The following is a 17,894-nucleotide window of genomic DNA, read 5'->3' on the forward strand; positions in this document are numbered from 1 at the left end:
AGCGCTACACACGCTCGATCTCTTCGCTCTTCTGAAAACCTTCTTCTGGCCACTCCTGCTCACCGCCTGGGATTCATGTCGAATTCATTCCAAGTGCAAGCCATCAGATTGTGGAATTCTCTTCCTGAATCTATTCGGAAGGCGCCTAATAGATTTGCATTCAGGGAGCAAGTCCACGATCTTCTTTTTGACCAGTAGATTTCCTTAAACTTTACACAATCATCCAATGTATGTAATATATGTATGTTTATTTTATATGGAGTATATATATATATATATAGTCATACTTATGTTTGTAATATATTATATGCAAGTGTATTAAGTAACCTATTATTATTTATATTTATATAATTTTTTTTTTTTACCGTTATCGCACTACCCGTACTTCCATCTCAGTTTGGTCCAAAGGTTCGACTGGCAGAGAATGAGCATTAAGTCCACCTGTTGTACATTTTACGTGCATGAAGTTTAAATAAATAAATAAATAAATAAAAAAAAGAACCGTTGTTTGGGTACGTGAACAGTTAACGTACCTAAATACTGCAGTGAACAAAAACTTACCAAAAAGTTATAGTGTACCGTAAAAAAAAAACCGTTGTTTCGCGATACATGTGTAGGTACTATAATAGTTACGACTTTTTTTACGCGGCTTGACTTTTTAAGACTTTTTATACAACTATTGTGTGTGTTGGACATTATTTATAAAGACTGGTGAACGTTGTGATAGTGCGTCTGGACTTTCGTGAACTCTTATTTCGACATACACGTATTGCTTCATCGTGTTACCATGGTGCTTACGAGATCCCGCGCAGAGAGTTCGTCGGCGGGCGCGGCCCAAGCTAATGTGGTGGCGTCGCCGCCGCCCACTCCGGAGGCTGTACAACAACCTGCACCTGCGCCAGAGGCTGTTCCATTGCCTCCGCTTGCTCCGATCATGATAACAACCGAGCAGCTGAGATTTTTAATGGAAAGGGTAAATGGCCCACCAACTGTAAGTAGTTCCTTACATGGCAATTTCGCAAAATGCACAGCACGATTCAACGGCGACAAGTCTAGCAACGTGGAATCTTTTGTAGACGCCATAGAGGTCTATAAAGATTGTGTTGGAGTAAGCGAAAACGCGAAAACGCCTTGCGTGGCTTGCCTATGTTACTCACCGGGTTGGCTGCGACATGGTGGCAGGGTGTGAAGGATCATACCCCAACCTGGTCTGCCGCCATCGAAGCACTCAAACAAACGTTTGGACCAAGGTTGCCCCCACACAAAATTTATAGAAAAATATTTGAAAGGGAACAGCGTAGTAACGAAGCTACAGACCTTTTTATATGTCACATTAGGGCATTAATGTCACAGTTACCCCTTCATTCCCTGTCGATGACCGTGCAATTAGATATGACGTACGGTTTGCTACATCGACGTATTCGTGAAAAGGTTTCGCGTTTGGAATTTTCTACCTTCGCTGAGCTTATTACTATAGCCCGTCGTGTCGAAGATATTTTGGATGAAAGCCGAACATCGACCAGCGATCTTAAACCGTTATGTTCGACCGCAAAGCCTACTACTGTACCCATTTCTCCGACGGCTTCGCAGTCGACAGTATCTTATAAGAATAAAGCTCGGCCACACTGTCATTACTGTAAAAAGTATGGTCATCTGAAATATGCCTGTGAAAAGTTAGCCAAACAGAAACTTGGCACTGATGGAGAACCACGCGTCTCAACTATCACGTGTTCGGGTGCGGTGCGCCTGGCGTGATCCGATCCAACTGCTCGACTTGTAAAAAGACAGAACCGGTTCCGTCCGTATCAACTTCGTTTCAATCTGTTTCTGCAAATAGTGTTAATATAGATTCGCGAGTGCGACCTTTGTTAGAAATAGAAATTTATGGTGAACGTGGTAAAGTGCTTATAGACACAGGTGCCAAACATTGTATAGGCAGTGTTAGTCTTAGAGCTCATTTAGTTAAGTATGGCCATAAGTTTGAAAATGTATTTACCGAACTGAAATATGCGGACGGGCGGGCAGTTGCGCAAATTGTTGAACGTACGCAAGTTAGGGTTAGGGTGCGCGATGTCTGTTTAGATGTAAAGTTTACAATGTTGCCCAGTGCTACTGAAAGTTTGTTGGGAATGAATTTTATTCAGGACGCTGGCATGGTGTTAGATTTTTCACGCGGTATATGGTTTATGAACCACGATAGGGTCCCTCAGCCCATCGTCTTTGAACCTAATGGTGGTAGGTCATACGAACCTTTGTATTGCTCGTCTGTGGGTCTTCGCGAGGATGAAGGATTCCACTTAGGTAAGGACGAACGACAGCAGCAGTCCAACCTTCTGAATGTCAATGAGGACATTTTCACTCCAGGGGGAGGACCCACTCAGTTTGCTGTTCACCACATTGATACCGGAGACGCCAGGCCTATTGCTAGTCCTCCTTATCGCGTATCTCCAGCGAAAAAAGAAGTGATCAGAGCGGAATTAGAGAAGAAGTTAGAAGATGACATCATCGAAGATGCTGAGTCCGACGAGCCCCAGTTAGTTATTCCAGAGTCGTTGAGGGCGGAAGTTCTAAAAGAATTTCACGATGCGCCTACTGCTGGACACTTGGGTTTGGAGCGGACCTTGCGGAAGATTAAGCAGCGTTATTACTTTAATAATATGAAAACGTATGTGGCTCAATATCTTAAATCCTGTGACCTTTGTCAAAAGTATAAAGCCACCAATTTAAAGCCAGCAGGTCTGCTGCAAAACCCAGTGCCCCAGCAGCGTTTCGAGGTACTGGCGATGGACTTGTTTGGCCCTCTTCCCGAAGGAGAAAAAGGGGAGAAATGGATTCTTTTAGTAGAGGACACTGCTAGTCGTTGGGTGGAGCTGTTCGCACTGCGTGATGCAACTGCAGAAACCTGCGCTAAGGTGCTTATTGAAGAAGTTTTTCTACGTTATGGGTTGCCCAGGCGGGTAATCTCCGATAACGGTACTCAATTTGTTTCGGCTGTAATGCAAAAGGTGATGTTTGTTTTCGGGGTTCACCAGGCTTTGATACCGGTGTACCATCCAGAAGCCAACCCCGCTGAGCGGAAGAACCGCGAGTTAAAGAAACATCTCGCCATCCTCGTGGGTACCGAGCATCGTTCCTGGCCACAGATGTTGCCAGCGGTACGTTTCTCTTTGAATAGCTCTTATAACGAAGGAACACGCACGTGAGTTGCGTACGCCTCTTGCAGTCCATACAGATTTCAGAACCATTGTGGAGCAGCAAAATTTTGTGCCTCAGATATCACCATATTTGAGAGATTTTGCTCGAATTCTTGTGGATGTCAGGAGACGTATTGAGTCGCAACAGGACAATAGGAAGGCTGTCGCCGATAAACAACGGAGGCAGGTTGCTCCGTTTAATGAGGGAGACATGGTCCTGGTGGAGGTCCATATGCCGAGTAATGCACAGCGTGGCATCACGAGCAAATTTGCTCCTAAGCAGAGGGACCTTATCGCATATCAAAAGTTTGTAGTCCTTCTTCTTATCTCGTCGTTGATTGTAACAACATTGTAAAGGGCAAATACCATGCCAGCGCCTTAACGCGTTACGTGGGTAAATCTCCTGTTATTGCGCATCAGCGCCATCGCGGTAGACCAGCCAAGTCACAGTCGGGTCGACCATATAACTTGGAGGGGGAGGATATAGCGGGCAACATTGTAGGCCCTTCCGGGGAGACATCGCGTCACCCTGCGCCCCCCCTCGTCCATACCACGCCGTTCCCAGCGCCCGCGCAGAGGACCGCCCGTGCGCCTCATTGAACAAGTCAGTCTTTAAACAACGCGCGGACCGGTGCGGTATGCACCTCTTATTAGCGAGCGAGTTTTGTATTTCTTTTATAAGTTACCGAAGTAAAGTTGTTATCCCGTAGTTGGCTTTTACTTCTCAATCGCCGCCCCGCTATAATATATATATATGTATATCGTTCGGCCGTAAAAATATATATATATATATATAAAATATATATATATATATATATAAAATATATATATATATATTTTTACGGCCGAACGATCGAATGGTGAAACATCTATTGTGCATTGCTGCACAAATTTTTATTCGTAAAGTGCTATAAAACCGGCTGTTTAAATACCAAAATACATTTTTTTTTTAAATAAGACATTGAGCATCTAAATAGCGAAACAAGTGTCTCAAAAAGTGTTTAAATAGTGAAGAAATAAGCAAAAACATTTCAAAAAATCTATAAAACCGTTGAGTGTTACTGACCTACGACAACCCGCGACAGCTCCACTGACGGTGAGTCATCAAAGCGGCCGGCGGGCAAGCGACAACAGGCGACTCACAACCACGTACACACGATACACAACGAAGAGCGATAGCTGTGTCGCACGAATATCGTTCTCGGTACCAAGACACATTGCTAGAAGAGTGTCAGTGGAAATCGAAGGCGAACTGCGCGGGATGTAAAGAAGTAATAGAATACGGCAGTGATTATATGAAATGTAATAGGTGTAAGCAAACATTTGACATCTTGTGTGCTAATTTCAATCAAAACACCTACTCCAACCTGTCGATGGAGGATAAGAAAATTTGGATATGCGTAGAATATTGCAGTAAAAAGCCCAAAAGGGACAATACAAATACACCAGTTCGGCGACAAGAGTATACGGAGCACGACATGGATATGAGTATCGCGAGCGACTGTCCAGAGGTATCAATTTGTGGAATGGGTAACGTAACAGTACGCGGGCCACGGGTAGCGCCGGCGACTCTGCAAAGCGATGTACTGGAGAGAGCTCTGAATAAGATGCGTAACACCATGATTTAGGAAATGAAAAAATTACAAGAAGAGAACGAAATTCGAATAACCGAAAAATTATATGAAGTATTTAGCATTCACCTAAGAGAAATAAAATCTGAAATTGCCAACAATGGCTGCAGATGCAATAATCAGTTAGCTAAAAAACTGGAAGTTGTTGAAAAGAAAATTGACACTTTGATGACCAGAAGTGAGGGGGCTAAGGACAGCGAATCTCGGGACGAAAATGTCACTAAGAAACAAGATACCCAAACAAAGTTAATAAATACATCGCATCCTGAAACAAATGTACCGAAACGTTTATCAAAACAAGAATCTCAAATAGGCCCTAAAAAATCCACACCACTACCGAGCGTAATACAGATGCAACAAAATCGCAAACAACTACCATTATCAGGCATGATACAGTCAAAACCAGAAGGGGTTGAAAATTCCAAAGAAGAGAGTGAGTGGACGGAAGTGAAGAGAAAACGCCAAAGAACATCAATGGCAACAATGTTACGTGGTACAGCAAAGCCAGGAGCGACGGTACTGGAAGCTTCAGAGAGATGGAAATACCTCCATTTGTTTTATGTTAAACAGGGAACAAAGCCTGAACAAGTGCTCGAACATCTGAGAACCATCACGCAGGAAGAGATATGCACGGTTGAGGGACTCAAATCGCGAGGTAAGTACGCTTCTTTCAAAATAGGGACCCCATCGAGATTGGCTTCTGCAATTATGGACCCAAGTAACTGGGCGGCAGATATATGTATAAAACCACGGAGGCAGAGCTTTCGAAGGAGTGGAGGAGAGTCGGATAAGCCCAAATAATCGTTACGATTCAATAACTGCGAGTGAATATGAAGGGAGAGATACATGTAGGAAACGAAGAAACACATCCAAACGGAGCATAGAAATATTCTACCAGAACGTCAAAGGGTTACGAACCAAAATTACAAGGTTCCAGTCCTTCATATATTCGGTAGGAGCGGATTTAATGGCCATAACTGAGTCAGGATGTGATGGATCCATACATGACGCAGAGCTTGTTCCAGCAGGGTACCAGATACTGCGATGCGACAGGACAGATGGTCGCAAACAAAGGGGAGCGTGTATAGTGGCAACGTCCAAGTATGAACTACGGCAAATTCGACCACCAGACAATATTAATATAGATATGCATTCTTTTGAAATGGTATTAGCATCAGTTCATTTGAGAAACAGACTACTATGTGTGTGTGTTGTTGTATATATACCGCCTAGTACTAAAAATAATGAATATATAATAATGTTTAATGTAATTGAGAAAATTTGTAGTAAGTACCACAGTAATGTTCTTGTTATGGGACATTTCAACTTGCATTCTGCGAGTGTAGAAACAAGTAATTATTATGAGTATTTGTTATCTTTTTGTGAATTCAGTCAAAATAATTTTGAGATAAATTGTAATAATAGACAATTAGATTTAGTACTAAATGGAAATGGGGTCCGTGGAGTAATAAACGTTGTTAAAACGGAGGGGTTGCAGCCAGAAGATCCACATCATCCGCCACTTGCGATCACCATAACATGGAAAGATGCCATATCTTCAGGCGAAAAAGACGTGGAAACAAGACAGGAGGAACAAATAAAACCTGACATCAATAGGAACAGATGGAATTTCCGAAAAGCAGACATGCATCTCCTGTACGGGTATATTTCTAATATAGATTGGAACGAATTGTACACTATAAAGAACGCTGAGGAAATAGTAGAGTATTTTTATAACAATAATTATATATAACGCAATAAATGAGTGCGTGCCAGCTAAAATAACGGGAAAAGCAAAATCTAAATTTACATATCCAGAGTGGTTTACGAAAGACATTATTTTGCCGATCCAGAAAAAATATCGCCTGCATAAGCAGTACAAAAAGACGAAGGCGCCGAGAGACTATGCGGCATTCTCACAATGTAGAAAAAAGGTAAAGGAAGAGGTGGAATTGGCACATAATAGTCACATGAAAAGCTTGCAATAAAATTTAACTAAAGATCCGAAATCATTTTGGAATTTTGTCAATACAAAAAGAAAAAATAATAATAAACAATCCATATATACATATAATAAAACTGTAACTGAACTTAGTCTGTACATTGAAGATATTTAAGAAAAAAATTTATAAGGGGTCTTTTTAGGGTCAGTAGTAGCCAAAACAATTTTTTTTAGAATTTTTGTCTGTCTGTCCGTCTGTCTGTCTGTATGTTTGTACGCGCATCACGCAAAATCTACCGAACGGATCTGAAAATTCGGCACAGATATAGTTAGTAACCTGGATTAGAATATAGGCTACTTTTTATCCTGAAATTCTATCCCAAGGGGATGAAATAGGGGGTGCAAGTTTGTATGGAACTTCGTCATTTTTGAATCGATATAAAAAGCTATAAATAATTAATTATTATATGTATGGATAATGATTAAAAAAAATTATAAAAAAATAGCATTTTATTTATTTAATTCAATTTGCTTTGTTTATTTAGTTCCCGTGGTTTAGATATTTATTTTTTGACCACCCGATACGAGATGGCGCCTCATGAGAATTTAAGAAATAACACGATTGTAGCCGCTGGCAAATTTTTTAATTAATTAAAAATTCTTATGGAGATAATGTAACTGTATCTGATGAAAGAGTTATCAATCATTGCCTTTGTTCGCTTCAAGATGTTGTCTTATCAATTGATGGCCATTCTTTGAGTCACTACGGTCTTCCGGAACCACAGGAAACCTCTGACGATCCACAAGTGAGTCGCAAATATTCAGCAGATACAAGTTATGACGCTGTTGCAATGGCTGAGATCGTAAATAATGGTATTGGGATGATTTCCGATGAGCAAAAGTCTGTGTTTGACAACGTATTGAGAAGTGTTAACGAAGAGCAGGGTGAAACATTTTTCCTTGACGCGCCTGGTGGTACAGGCAAAACCTTTTTGACTCGCTTATTACTGGCTGAGGTCAGAAGGCAAGGAAAGATAGCGTTAGCTGTTGCGTCTTCGGGGATAGCTGCCACCTTATTACCTAGAGGGAAAACAGCGCACACTATGTTCAAGATCCCTTTGGACCTGGATATAAATGAGACTCCAGTTTGTGCAGTGCAGTGTCGCGGAACAGCGACAAAGCAAAAATACTAGCAGAATGTAGCCTAATCGTTTGGGACGAATGCACCATGGCTCATAAAAAAGCAGTGGAAGCAGTCGACCGTACGCTTAAAAATATCCGGCGAAACAATCACATTATGGGAGGTACCACTGTATTATTTTGTGGTGATTTCCACCAGACTCTATCCGTCATAAGCCGAGGTACTAGAGCTGATGAAGTAAGCGCATGTCTCAAACGTTCCATACTCTGGCCTCAGATTAGGAAATTAAGTCTAACACGTAATATGGGAGAATATGGGTGGTAATCCTCGAGCGCAAGAATTCTCAGATGTGTTATTAAAAATCGGTTATGGTACGTTGCCTGAATCGAACGGATTGGTGACTCTGCCAGAGAACCTCTGTCAAGTAGTTACTTCGGTGGAGGAACTTATTCATTTCATTTATATCTCAAACCTATCTCAAATAATTCATCACGAGGATTCTTGGATATGCGAGCGAGCAAACCTAACACCCAAAAATGAGCAAGCAGCTGCTATTAATTTAAGTATTTTGGAAAAAATTGATGGGAGCGAGGTGGTATATCAATCCATAAATACAGTTTTAGATAGTACCGATGCTACAACTTATCCGGTAGAGTTCCTTTATTCACTTTCGGCATCTGGACTGCCCGCGCATACAATTGCACTAAAAGTAGGCATTCCAATTATGTTGCTACGCAACTTAACCCCGCCGAAACTTTGTAATGGGATTCGTCTTAAATTGATGTCGCTTCAGAACAATATTATAGAAGCTGAAATACTTCGCATTCCCCTCATTCCCAACAACTTTCCATTTCAATTTAAGCGTGTGCAGTTTCCAGTGGCTATATGTTTCGCGATGACAATTAACAAATCGCAAGGTCAAACGCTTGGAGCAGCCGGAGTCGACCTCAGGACGAATTGCTTCTCACACGGACAGTTCTACGTCGCTTGCTCGCGGGTCACTAGCTGTGACAGTTTATTTGTGATGTCTCCAATGGGCAAGACAGCAAATGTTGTATACAAAGAGATACTTTAACTCTCTATTATTATAATTTCCTTTTTTTGTCTGTAGAATTTATTAGTTTTTTAACACCTCCGCCCCGGGACTTTGCTTTTGTAGGAAAAATAAACTATGTTCTATTCCAGGCATTATTCTTCCCGGGTACGTAAGTTTCATCAAAATCCATCCAGTAGAATTTGCGTGATTGAATAGCATCCTCAAACACGCACTCACGTAGGTACATCTATTTTTTTTTGCATAATATTAGTTTATGTCAATGCAAGGCTCTTTATCTAAGCAATCTTTTTATGGAAGCGAAATTAACGCGGGCAAAAGCTAGTTGTTAATAAAAGACGAGATTGTTCTTACGGAAGGAGAAAGCGTGAAAGAATTCGCTGATTACTTCTGCTCTGTCTATAGCCAAGAGCAGGCCAAGTTGGATATGGAAGCGGCCAGTGCACTCTCATCGGCCACGGCAGGTGCTGGTGCATGAGTTACAAAAGGAGGAAGTCAGACGAGCCATGATAAAAAAGTAAGTAAAAAAGTAAAAAACTATTTATTTCGTCTTAGTAGGCACAGAAAAATTACAAAAAATGTACAAAATATTGGTGGAGACTGGCGTCTGTTAAAGACTCAAGCCTGTGTAACAGTACGCCATGCTCTCACAGCGGTTAAGAAGAAGTACATACAATACATCAGTAGAACAATTTTTCAGAAGGTTTACCATTTTAAAGGGTGGTAAGTACGAACTTACGAGCTAAATTATAGAGACGTGTAACATGTCATTTGGAGTGAGGGATAAAAGTTAGTATAAATCGCATAGATCTACAATAATCCGTACTAATATTATAAATGCGAAAGTCTGTCTGTCTGTCTGTCTGTTCCTCTATCACGGCCGAACCACTGAACCGATTTTGGTACTAATATTATAAATGCGAAAGTCTGTCTGTCTGTCTGTCTGTTCCTCTTTCACGGCCGAACCACTGAACCGATTTTGATGAAATTTGGTAAGTATATAATTTAAAACCCGCGTTCAAACATAGGCTACTTTTTTTTCAAAAATCGACCCCCAACATAGTCAAATGGGGGGATTGAAAGTTTGTATGAAAATCATCGTTCCGCTTTCACGCCTGAAGCGCTGAACCGATTTTGATGAAATTTGGTATGTATATAGTTTAAAACCCGCGTTCAAACATAGGCTACGTTTTTTTTTTCAAAAATCAACCCCCAAAGTAGTCAAATGGTGGGGGGAGTGAAAGTTTGTATGAAAATCATCGTTCCGCTTTCACGCCTGACCCGCTGAATCGATTTTGATGAAATTGGATATGTATATAGTTTAAGAATCGCGTTCAAACATAGGCTCCTTTTTTTTCGAAAATCGACCTCCAAAACAGTGAAATGGGGGGGTGAAAGTTTGTATGAAAATCATCGTTCGGCTTTCACGCCTGAACCGCTGAACTGATTTTAATGAAATTTGAAATGCATATTGATTAAGATACGCGTTCAAACATAGGCTACTTTTTTTTTTCAAAAAATAACCCCCAAAACAGTTAAAGGGGGGGTGAATCATCGTTCCGCTTTTACGGCCTATCTAGACCGATTTTGATGAAATTTGGTATGTATACAGTTTAAGTATTTTTATTTTAACGTCAACAGAAATTTATAATCTGTGAAAATGTCACCTGTCTAGCTAATACGGATCATGAGACACGCCTGGTGACAGGAGGATGGGTGAGCGGACAGACGAACTGTTAGACAGACGGACACCGAAGTCGAGTAATAGGTGGTGTGTCCCCGGGCCATCCGGAACAATAAAATAAAACTTTATATACTGCACTGCGTTTATTTGTGACCGAGAATATAATTTAACAATTTTTATAAGTGGAAAGACGTACTCTCACGTGGAAGAGGTAAAAAGGAAGGAAGAGTTGCTTTCCCAATGTTGCCAGCTTGTGTTCCGGCGCATAAACAAATACAAGAGTAATTTTATTATTTATGGATACATCACAAATACCCCCCCTTTATAAGTTGAGACGTTGGGGTGCCTTACGAACTCTAACGGAACGTCTTAAACCTGGACTACTAATTTCACTAGTCGTTTGAACTGTGGGACTATTAAAAGATGAATTACCTTCTTCAGCTAAAGGCAAAACAGTTTCAGAATTTACAGGGCTAATAGGTTTCTGTGGCTGTTCACCCTGTGGTGAAATGGTTTGAGTAATTACAATTTTCTCACCACCAGTACTGTTCTTATCAGAAGTATCAATTGGTTCAACATTATAACTTTTATCTACTGTATCTTCAATATTTTCATAATCTTGAGTAGCACTAATAATTTGATCCAAGTGACGCTTCCAAATTAAATTTTCATTTAAAACTTTACAATAATATGTTCTCTTTCCTAATACTTCATCTATCATTGCCTTTACAAACTGCTTTTTATTAGGGTTTCTATAATCTCTACAATAAACTATATCTCCTTCTTTAAATGCTTCCTTTCTTTTTCCTCCCTTATCATAAGCTTTTACATTTGGTATGGACAATAAATCTAATCTAGTTCTAAGTTTCCTTTGAAACATCAACTGAGAAGGTGAAACACCCGTAACAATATGAATTGAGTTTCTGTAATGAAATAAATATCTATTCATTAATGTTTCAAAAGATGTATTATGATTACTTTTATCTTTTAATGCTTTTAAAAGAGCAGATTTAAAAGTTTTTACTGCATTTTCTGCGAAGCCATTGGTAGCCGGATGAAAGGGTGGAGAAGTTTCATGTACTATCCCGTTCTTGGAAAGAAATTCAGAAAACTCCTTACTAATAAATGTTGCCGCATTATCGGTAACTACAACTTTCGGTAATCCAAATCGGCTGAAACACTCCCTAAACCTTTCAACCGTCTGTTTTGAATCTAAACTTTTGACAATAAATGCCTCAGGCCATTTACTATAAGAATCAATTATTAACAAAATCATCTTATTATCTATTGGCCCTAGAAAATCAGCATGTACACGCTCATATGGAACCTTAGTTCTTGGCCATGAAATAATTGGTGCTTTTGGTGGTTCTGAACGATATGTCATACATACATCACAAGATTTAATTAAATTTTCAATTTGCATATCTAAACCTGGCCACCAAAAGTAAGACCTAGCGTTACATTTCATTTTGACAATGCCTTCATGTGTAGAATGAAGTTCTTTGAGTAAATGTGATCTTAATTTCTCAGGGATGACAACTCTATATCCCCACATAATAACATTCTGGTCAATATATAGTTCGTTCTTCTTTTGTAAATATGGTTTAAGAGAATTATTTTGTGTAAATTTTGGAAATCCATAACGTATCATATTAAATACTGAACTTAAAATAGGATCTTTCCTAGTTTCTGACCTGACTAAATTTAAATTAACAATATTTTGGTCTGCTACCAAATTTATATACTCATATTCATTTGTTTGCTTAATACAAGAATTATTTTGCAATGGCAATCTTGACATACAATCAGCTATTACATTATGCATTCCTTTAATATATTTAAAAGTATAATTAAATCCTGATAAAAATGTGGACCACCTTTGGAGCCGTCCTGCAGCCATTTGTGGCAGGCTCTTGTGTTCTCCAAATAGAGCTTGCAAAGGTTTATGGTCTGACTGTAACTCGAACTTGGAACCTACTAAGTACTGATAAAATTTTTGGACTGCCCAATAAATTGCTAAAGCTTCCTTATGGATCATCGAGTATCCTTTTTCAGCTTTGCTATAAACACGTGAAATAAAACTAATAGGCCTGTCAGTACCGTCCGGCAAAATGTGACTGAGTACAGCAACTATACCATTTTGCGAAGCATCACAAGACAATCTTAAAGGTAAATCTCTATTAAAATGGATTAAAATATTATCAGAAACAATTTCTTTTTTAACTTGTTCAAAACTATCATTACAAACTTTTGTCCATATAAATTTTCTATCCTTTTGTAATAAATCATACATTGGTTTTAATTTAACTGATAACTGAGGAACAAACTTTGAATAATATCCAACCATACCAATCCAAGACCTTACTTCCGTGACATTATTGGGTACAGGAGCATTGATGATGGCCTCTAATTTAGCTGGATCCTTCTTTAGACCTTCTTTAGATATAATGTGACCAAGATAATTAATCTCATTTTGAAAAAATAAACATTTTGACTTATTCAATCTTATTCCAACCTCTTTAAATCTTTTTAACACCTCCTTGAGATTATTTAAATGGTCCTCATCATTGCATCCTGTAACCAAAACATCATCGATAAAATTTACAACACCTTTGGCTCCTAATAGAATTTTTTCCATCTTAGCTTGGAAAATGGAGCTCGCTGGCTTAGTACCATAAGGTAATCGGTTAAGTTTAAATATGCCCTTACTTGTAGACCATGCTAATAGCTCCCCTGTGCTATTATCTAATAATAATTGATTAAAAGCATTGCGCAAATCTAGTTTTGTAAATTTCTCACCTCCCTGTAAGGCACTAAAAATATCATCAATTCTAGGTAAAGGATGGTTAACATCTTTAATATATTTATTAACTGTAATTTTATAATTTGCACATAAACGTAATTTGCCATTATCTTTGATAACTGGTACTAAAGGAGTTCCCCATTTAGAACTTTCAACCTTTGTAATAACACCTTCCCGTTCCAACTTCCTTAATTCCTCATCTACTTTCTCCTTGAATGCATGGGGAATAGGAATTGGCTTGTGGAAAACAGGCTTAACATCCTTATCAATAAGTTCTAAATTAACTTCTTCTCCCTTTATCACACCTAACTCATTTTTAAAAAGATCAGAAAAGTTTTCCAAGTAATCTTCCAAATTATCAGCCTTATGAATAATATTAACAGATAAACAATTTTTAATATCTAAATTAAACTTTTGTACCAGATCCCGGCCAAACAGGCATCTGCAACCATTTGAAACAACTAACAATTTACAATTATATTTCTTATCTTTATACTTAATAGGAACAAAAATTTCACCAATAGGTTGTATTACCTGACCGCTATATGTTTTTAATTTTAAATGTGTTGAGTTCAAATCTATATTTTTAAATTTTTGCTTGTAAACACTTTCTGGCACACATGACACTGCTGCACCTGTGTCCAGCTCCATATCAATTAATTTAGAGTTAATTTCACACTGCACTATGAATGGAGAAATGTAATTTAACGATGGCACCTGTAATTCCGGCATCATTGTGAAAATATCAATAATCTCCTCCTCCACCTCCAAGTTGTTTGTATTTGCCGCCTTGGCTTTACATACTGAAGCTAAATGTCCAACCTTTTTACACAGTTTGCAAGTATATTTCTTATATTTACATTTTGCAAAGGAATGATTGGATTTTCCACAATGGATACATGTCAATAATGTTTCAGTACTTTTTTGTTTCTCACCTTGAGACTTGGAACTTTGTGAAATTGTGGACTTGGTAGATTTAGTGACCCGATGCACTGGTGCTTGTCTTTCATGTAATACTGCTTCCTTATTCAATGCTATGTCCAACAAATCAGCCAACTTCTTAGTAATAGGTTCTTCACACAGCCTTTCAAAAATAGGCCCACTTCTCATGCCTGTAACAAACTTGTCCTTGACTCTGTCGTCAATACACGTGCCGAATTCACATTCCGTGGCAGAGTCACAAACTCTTGCGTACCATTTAGTGATGGTTTCTCCATCTTCTTGTTGTAATTTGTCAAATGCTGTCCTTTTTCTAAAATGAGATATTCTGGTTTTGTATCTCAGGCGTAACGCTGTTTGTAATTCCACAAGTGTTTTCGTCTTAGGCAGCTCCGGATGCAATGTACTTTTAATGACTTTGTAAACTTTTTCGTCAATCATTGTTAGTAAAACTGACGTCCGAAGTTCTTTTGAAATGTTGTTGGCGTAGAAATATTGCTCCAGTCTTTCCAAAAAACATTCAATGTCGTCACCATCTTGAAATGGTTTTATGACTCCATATGCCGCCATGGCAAAAATTGTAAATACAGTTTTTTACTTGCCGTCGCCAATTTTGGTGTGTCCCCGGGCCATCCGGAACAATAAAATAAAACTTTATATACTGCACTGCGTTTATTTGTGACCGAGAATATAATTTAACAATTTTTATAAGTGGAAAGACGTACTCTCACGTGGAAGAGGTAAAAAGGAAGGAAGAGTTGCTTTCCCAATGTTGCCAGCTTGTGTTCCGGCGCATAAACAAATACAAGAGTAATTTTATTATTTATGGATACATCACAATAGGGTCCCATTTTTACCCTTAAGGTACGACGGAATCCTAATAAGTGTTAATTTTTGATATGCAAAAGATTAGATTTATTCCTTCAATGAACAATTTGTTTGATAATGTAGCAATAGATGGCGCCACCATGTAATTTAAAAGTCGCTATCGTTTGTCGTTCGACAATCGATAAGACTTCTATGATTTTGAAAGCATTTTCAACCTTAGTTAATAAGTTGTTAATCGTTTCGTATTCATGCTTGAAGACGTTTCGTTGTGTTTTGTTCATTTGTATTGAAAATTGAAATATGTTCATTGGTTAATTTTGAGTTGTTGTTTTGGTTGGTTCAATTAAATATTAATTTGAATTTGTTTATTTTTATTTGTTTAGGTCTGTATTTATATAGTACTTATTTATTGGATTAGAGGTATTCATGTTTAAGGTTTAGATCTGCAATTCTGTAGTATTATAGGTTTATAAGTAGGTTAAGTTCTATAATATTTGGTTTAGTAGATTTTTTTTGAATTATTAATTTGATTTAAATTCACGGTTAGATTAAAATATTGATTCATTTATTGGATTTTGAAAATTGCATTCCTATAGGGGTAGTAAGTTTGTATGAAACTTTGTCATTTTTGATGTTGGACACATGAAATGTAAGATTTGTTTATTAAAAAATTCGAATACAGTAATAAGATTTAAAAATTGCATTCCTATCGCGGAATTTCGACAATTTTAACGTTGGGCACATGAAATTTTAGAATTAAATTTTGGTTAGTATGAAATAATCATTAAAACATTGGATTTTGAAAACTGCATCTCAAGGGCGTAAAATGAGGGTTGGAAGTTTGTATGAAACTTTGTTTTTTGATGGGTGTCGAAGTGCGAGAAGTCTTAAATATTGGTGAGTAAAAAATACGTATCAGTTGCGGAAAGCAGGATGGCACTAAATAGGATGGGATGGGACAGGATAGGACTGGACGGGGCAGGACGAGACACAACAGGTTGGGACGGGACGGAACAGAACGAGAAGAGACGGGACAAGACGGGAGAAGCCACTATGAATTTAAATCAAATATTAACTTAAAACGATAACGATAACGTAACGATACGAACGAAACGCACGATACGGGATTAAAAAATGGGTGAAATTTTATGGCATATCCTTATAATCTAAAATACATTTGCGCGGGCGAAGCCGCGGGCAAAAGCTAGTATTTAATATAAAATAAGTCATGTGAATATAAGATACGTACCAACAAAAATAAATAACGAATCAGATAAGAGGATGTAGGAGATTTTCAGTTTCGTCGTAATTAAGGGAGTCCTTTGTGGGTAGGCAGAGCACAAAGTTGCTTTTATTTGAGCTGCATTTGTTTTTGTTTTTAAAAATAGTAAACATCCAAAATAGCTTTAAATAATTAAATATTCTTACTGCCAAACTCACCTGCTCTCACTACATAATATTTCCTTAGCATTTCGCTTTGGTATTTTTTTTTTTTTTTTTTTGTATATTCACATCTGGAAGTTCACATATACTTTTACACAATGGACGCACAACTCTCAAGTGATTTGGAAGACCTTGAGAAATTCTTCACTTCCCGCATGGCAGAGTATGACAGGAAGTTAGAAGGGATGAAAACTGGACCTGCTGCCAATCCTGATATTGCCACATTATCCCGTGAGTACACTGAATTTAAGTCTGTCATCTGGGGTGCCATTTCAAGAATAAAAACTCAGTTGGAACTATTGACACTGGCACAGGACAGGCATGAGATGGTAATGCGTAGAAAAGTGCTTCTATTTCATGGGCTTCCCGAGGAGAAGAATGAGAATCTTAATGACTCAGTTCTTCGAGTCATCTCCGTTAAACTGAAGTTACCAAACTTCCCACGGGACAAGCTGCAAGCCTGCCACCGTCTTGGCTCCCCTGGTTCTAAACCCCGCCCTGTGCTCGTTAGATTAGCTGCTATGGAGAACCGTCACCATGTTTGGGATAACAAAACAGGTCTTAAAGATTCTGGTATACTATGTCAGAATTCCTGACTAGGCCAAGGCATCTGGCCTTCACCACCGCTCGTAAGCATTTTGGAATCAAAAGCTGCTGGTCTGTGGAGGGAAGAATTGTTGTCCTGCTCCCCGATAAGACAAGACGCAAAGAGGATACATTGGCGGAGGTTAAGAAACTGATTGAAGATTATCCATCGGCCACAGGAATGACTGGCACCGGCGGTACCGAGAGTTCACAGCAGGTCTATAGGAAAACCCGGCGCCATAAGTGATTTACTTCGCCTGTGCATCAGTTTTCTTTTACTGGACCCTGTATTTTTATTTACTTGTTGCATTTTTTTTATTTCATTTTGTCTTGTTTCTTTTTCTCCATGTGGGTGGTTCTTGAATACCTTGTGAATTTTCAATTTACGTCGTAGTAGGTAATTTTAACTTTTATTGCTACAGGCACAGTACCTTTAAATATTTTTATTTTGTAATTTATTTTACTTTAACCGTTTCACTAATGAAAGTATTGTATCCACTTTGTTTATAATCCGTGACGTTTAGTTGACAGTGACATGCTTTTTCACCGACATGTCATTTTTATTTTTTTCTTCCTTGGCTTTTTTTTTTTCAACTGTGGCAATGAATGTGTTTTTTTTTATTATATTTTGTTAAGTCTCTTTCAACATA

At 38.5% G+C, this 17,894-nt stretch overlaps 1 protein-coding gene across 2 annotated transcripts; it reads right to left on the minus strand.

Moving 5' to 3' along the window:
• Nucleotides 1-10,967: 10,967 nt before the first annotated feature.
• LOC132904236 (uncharacterized protein K02A2.6-like) lies at nt 10,968-15,140 on the minus strand. 2 transcript variants are annotated; one of them, XM_060954158.1, is made up of 3 exons: nt 14,645-15,140; nt 14,385-14,561; nt 10,968-13,220 (listed from the first exon to the last, which is right to left on the minus strand). In XM_060954158.1, exons 1-3 carry the CDS (start codon nt 14,664-14,666, stop codon nt 10,969-10,971), a joined length of 2,451 nt encoding a protein of 816 aa, XP_060810141.1. In that variant the 5' UTR covers nt 14,667-15,140; the 3' UTR covers nt 10,968. The 2 variants fall into 2 exon arrangements, with proteins under 2 accessions (XP_060810141.1, XP_060810140.1); XM_060954157.1 differs by having other exon boundaries at nt 14,385-15,140.
• Nucleotides 15,141-17,894: the final 2,754 nt, after the last annotated feature.

The sequence above is a fragment of the Amyelois transitella genome, chromosome W, assembly GCF_032362555.1.
Source record: "Amyelois transitella isolate CPQ chromosome W, ilAmyTran1.1, whole genome shotgun sequence".
NCBI lineage: Eukaryota > Metazoa > Arthropoda > Insecta > Lepidoptera > Pyralidae > Amyelois > Amyelois transitella.

What these genes read in the sequence shown, in the direction of transcription:
- LOC132904236 (XM_060954157.1), bottom strand. Translation starts at nt 14,958, where the DNA reads ATGGCGGCATATGGAGTCATAAAACCATTTCAAGATGGTGACGACATT. An exon ending in ACAAAGTTCCAAGTCTCAAG is followed by an intron (nt 13,221 to 14,384) that starts GTGAGAAACAAA and finishes TTTTGGTTACAG; the next exon opens with GATGCAATGATGAGGACCAT.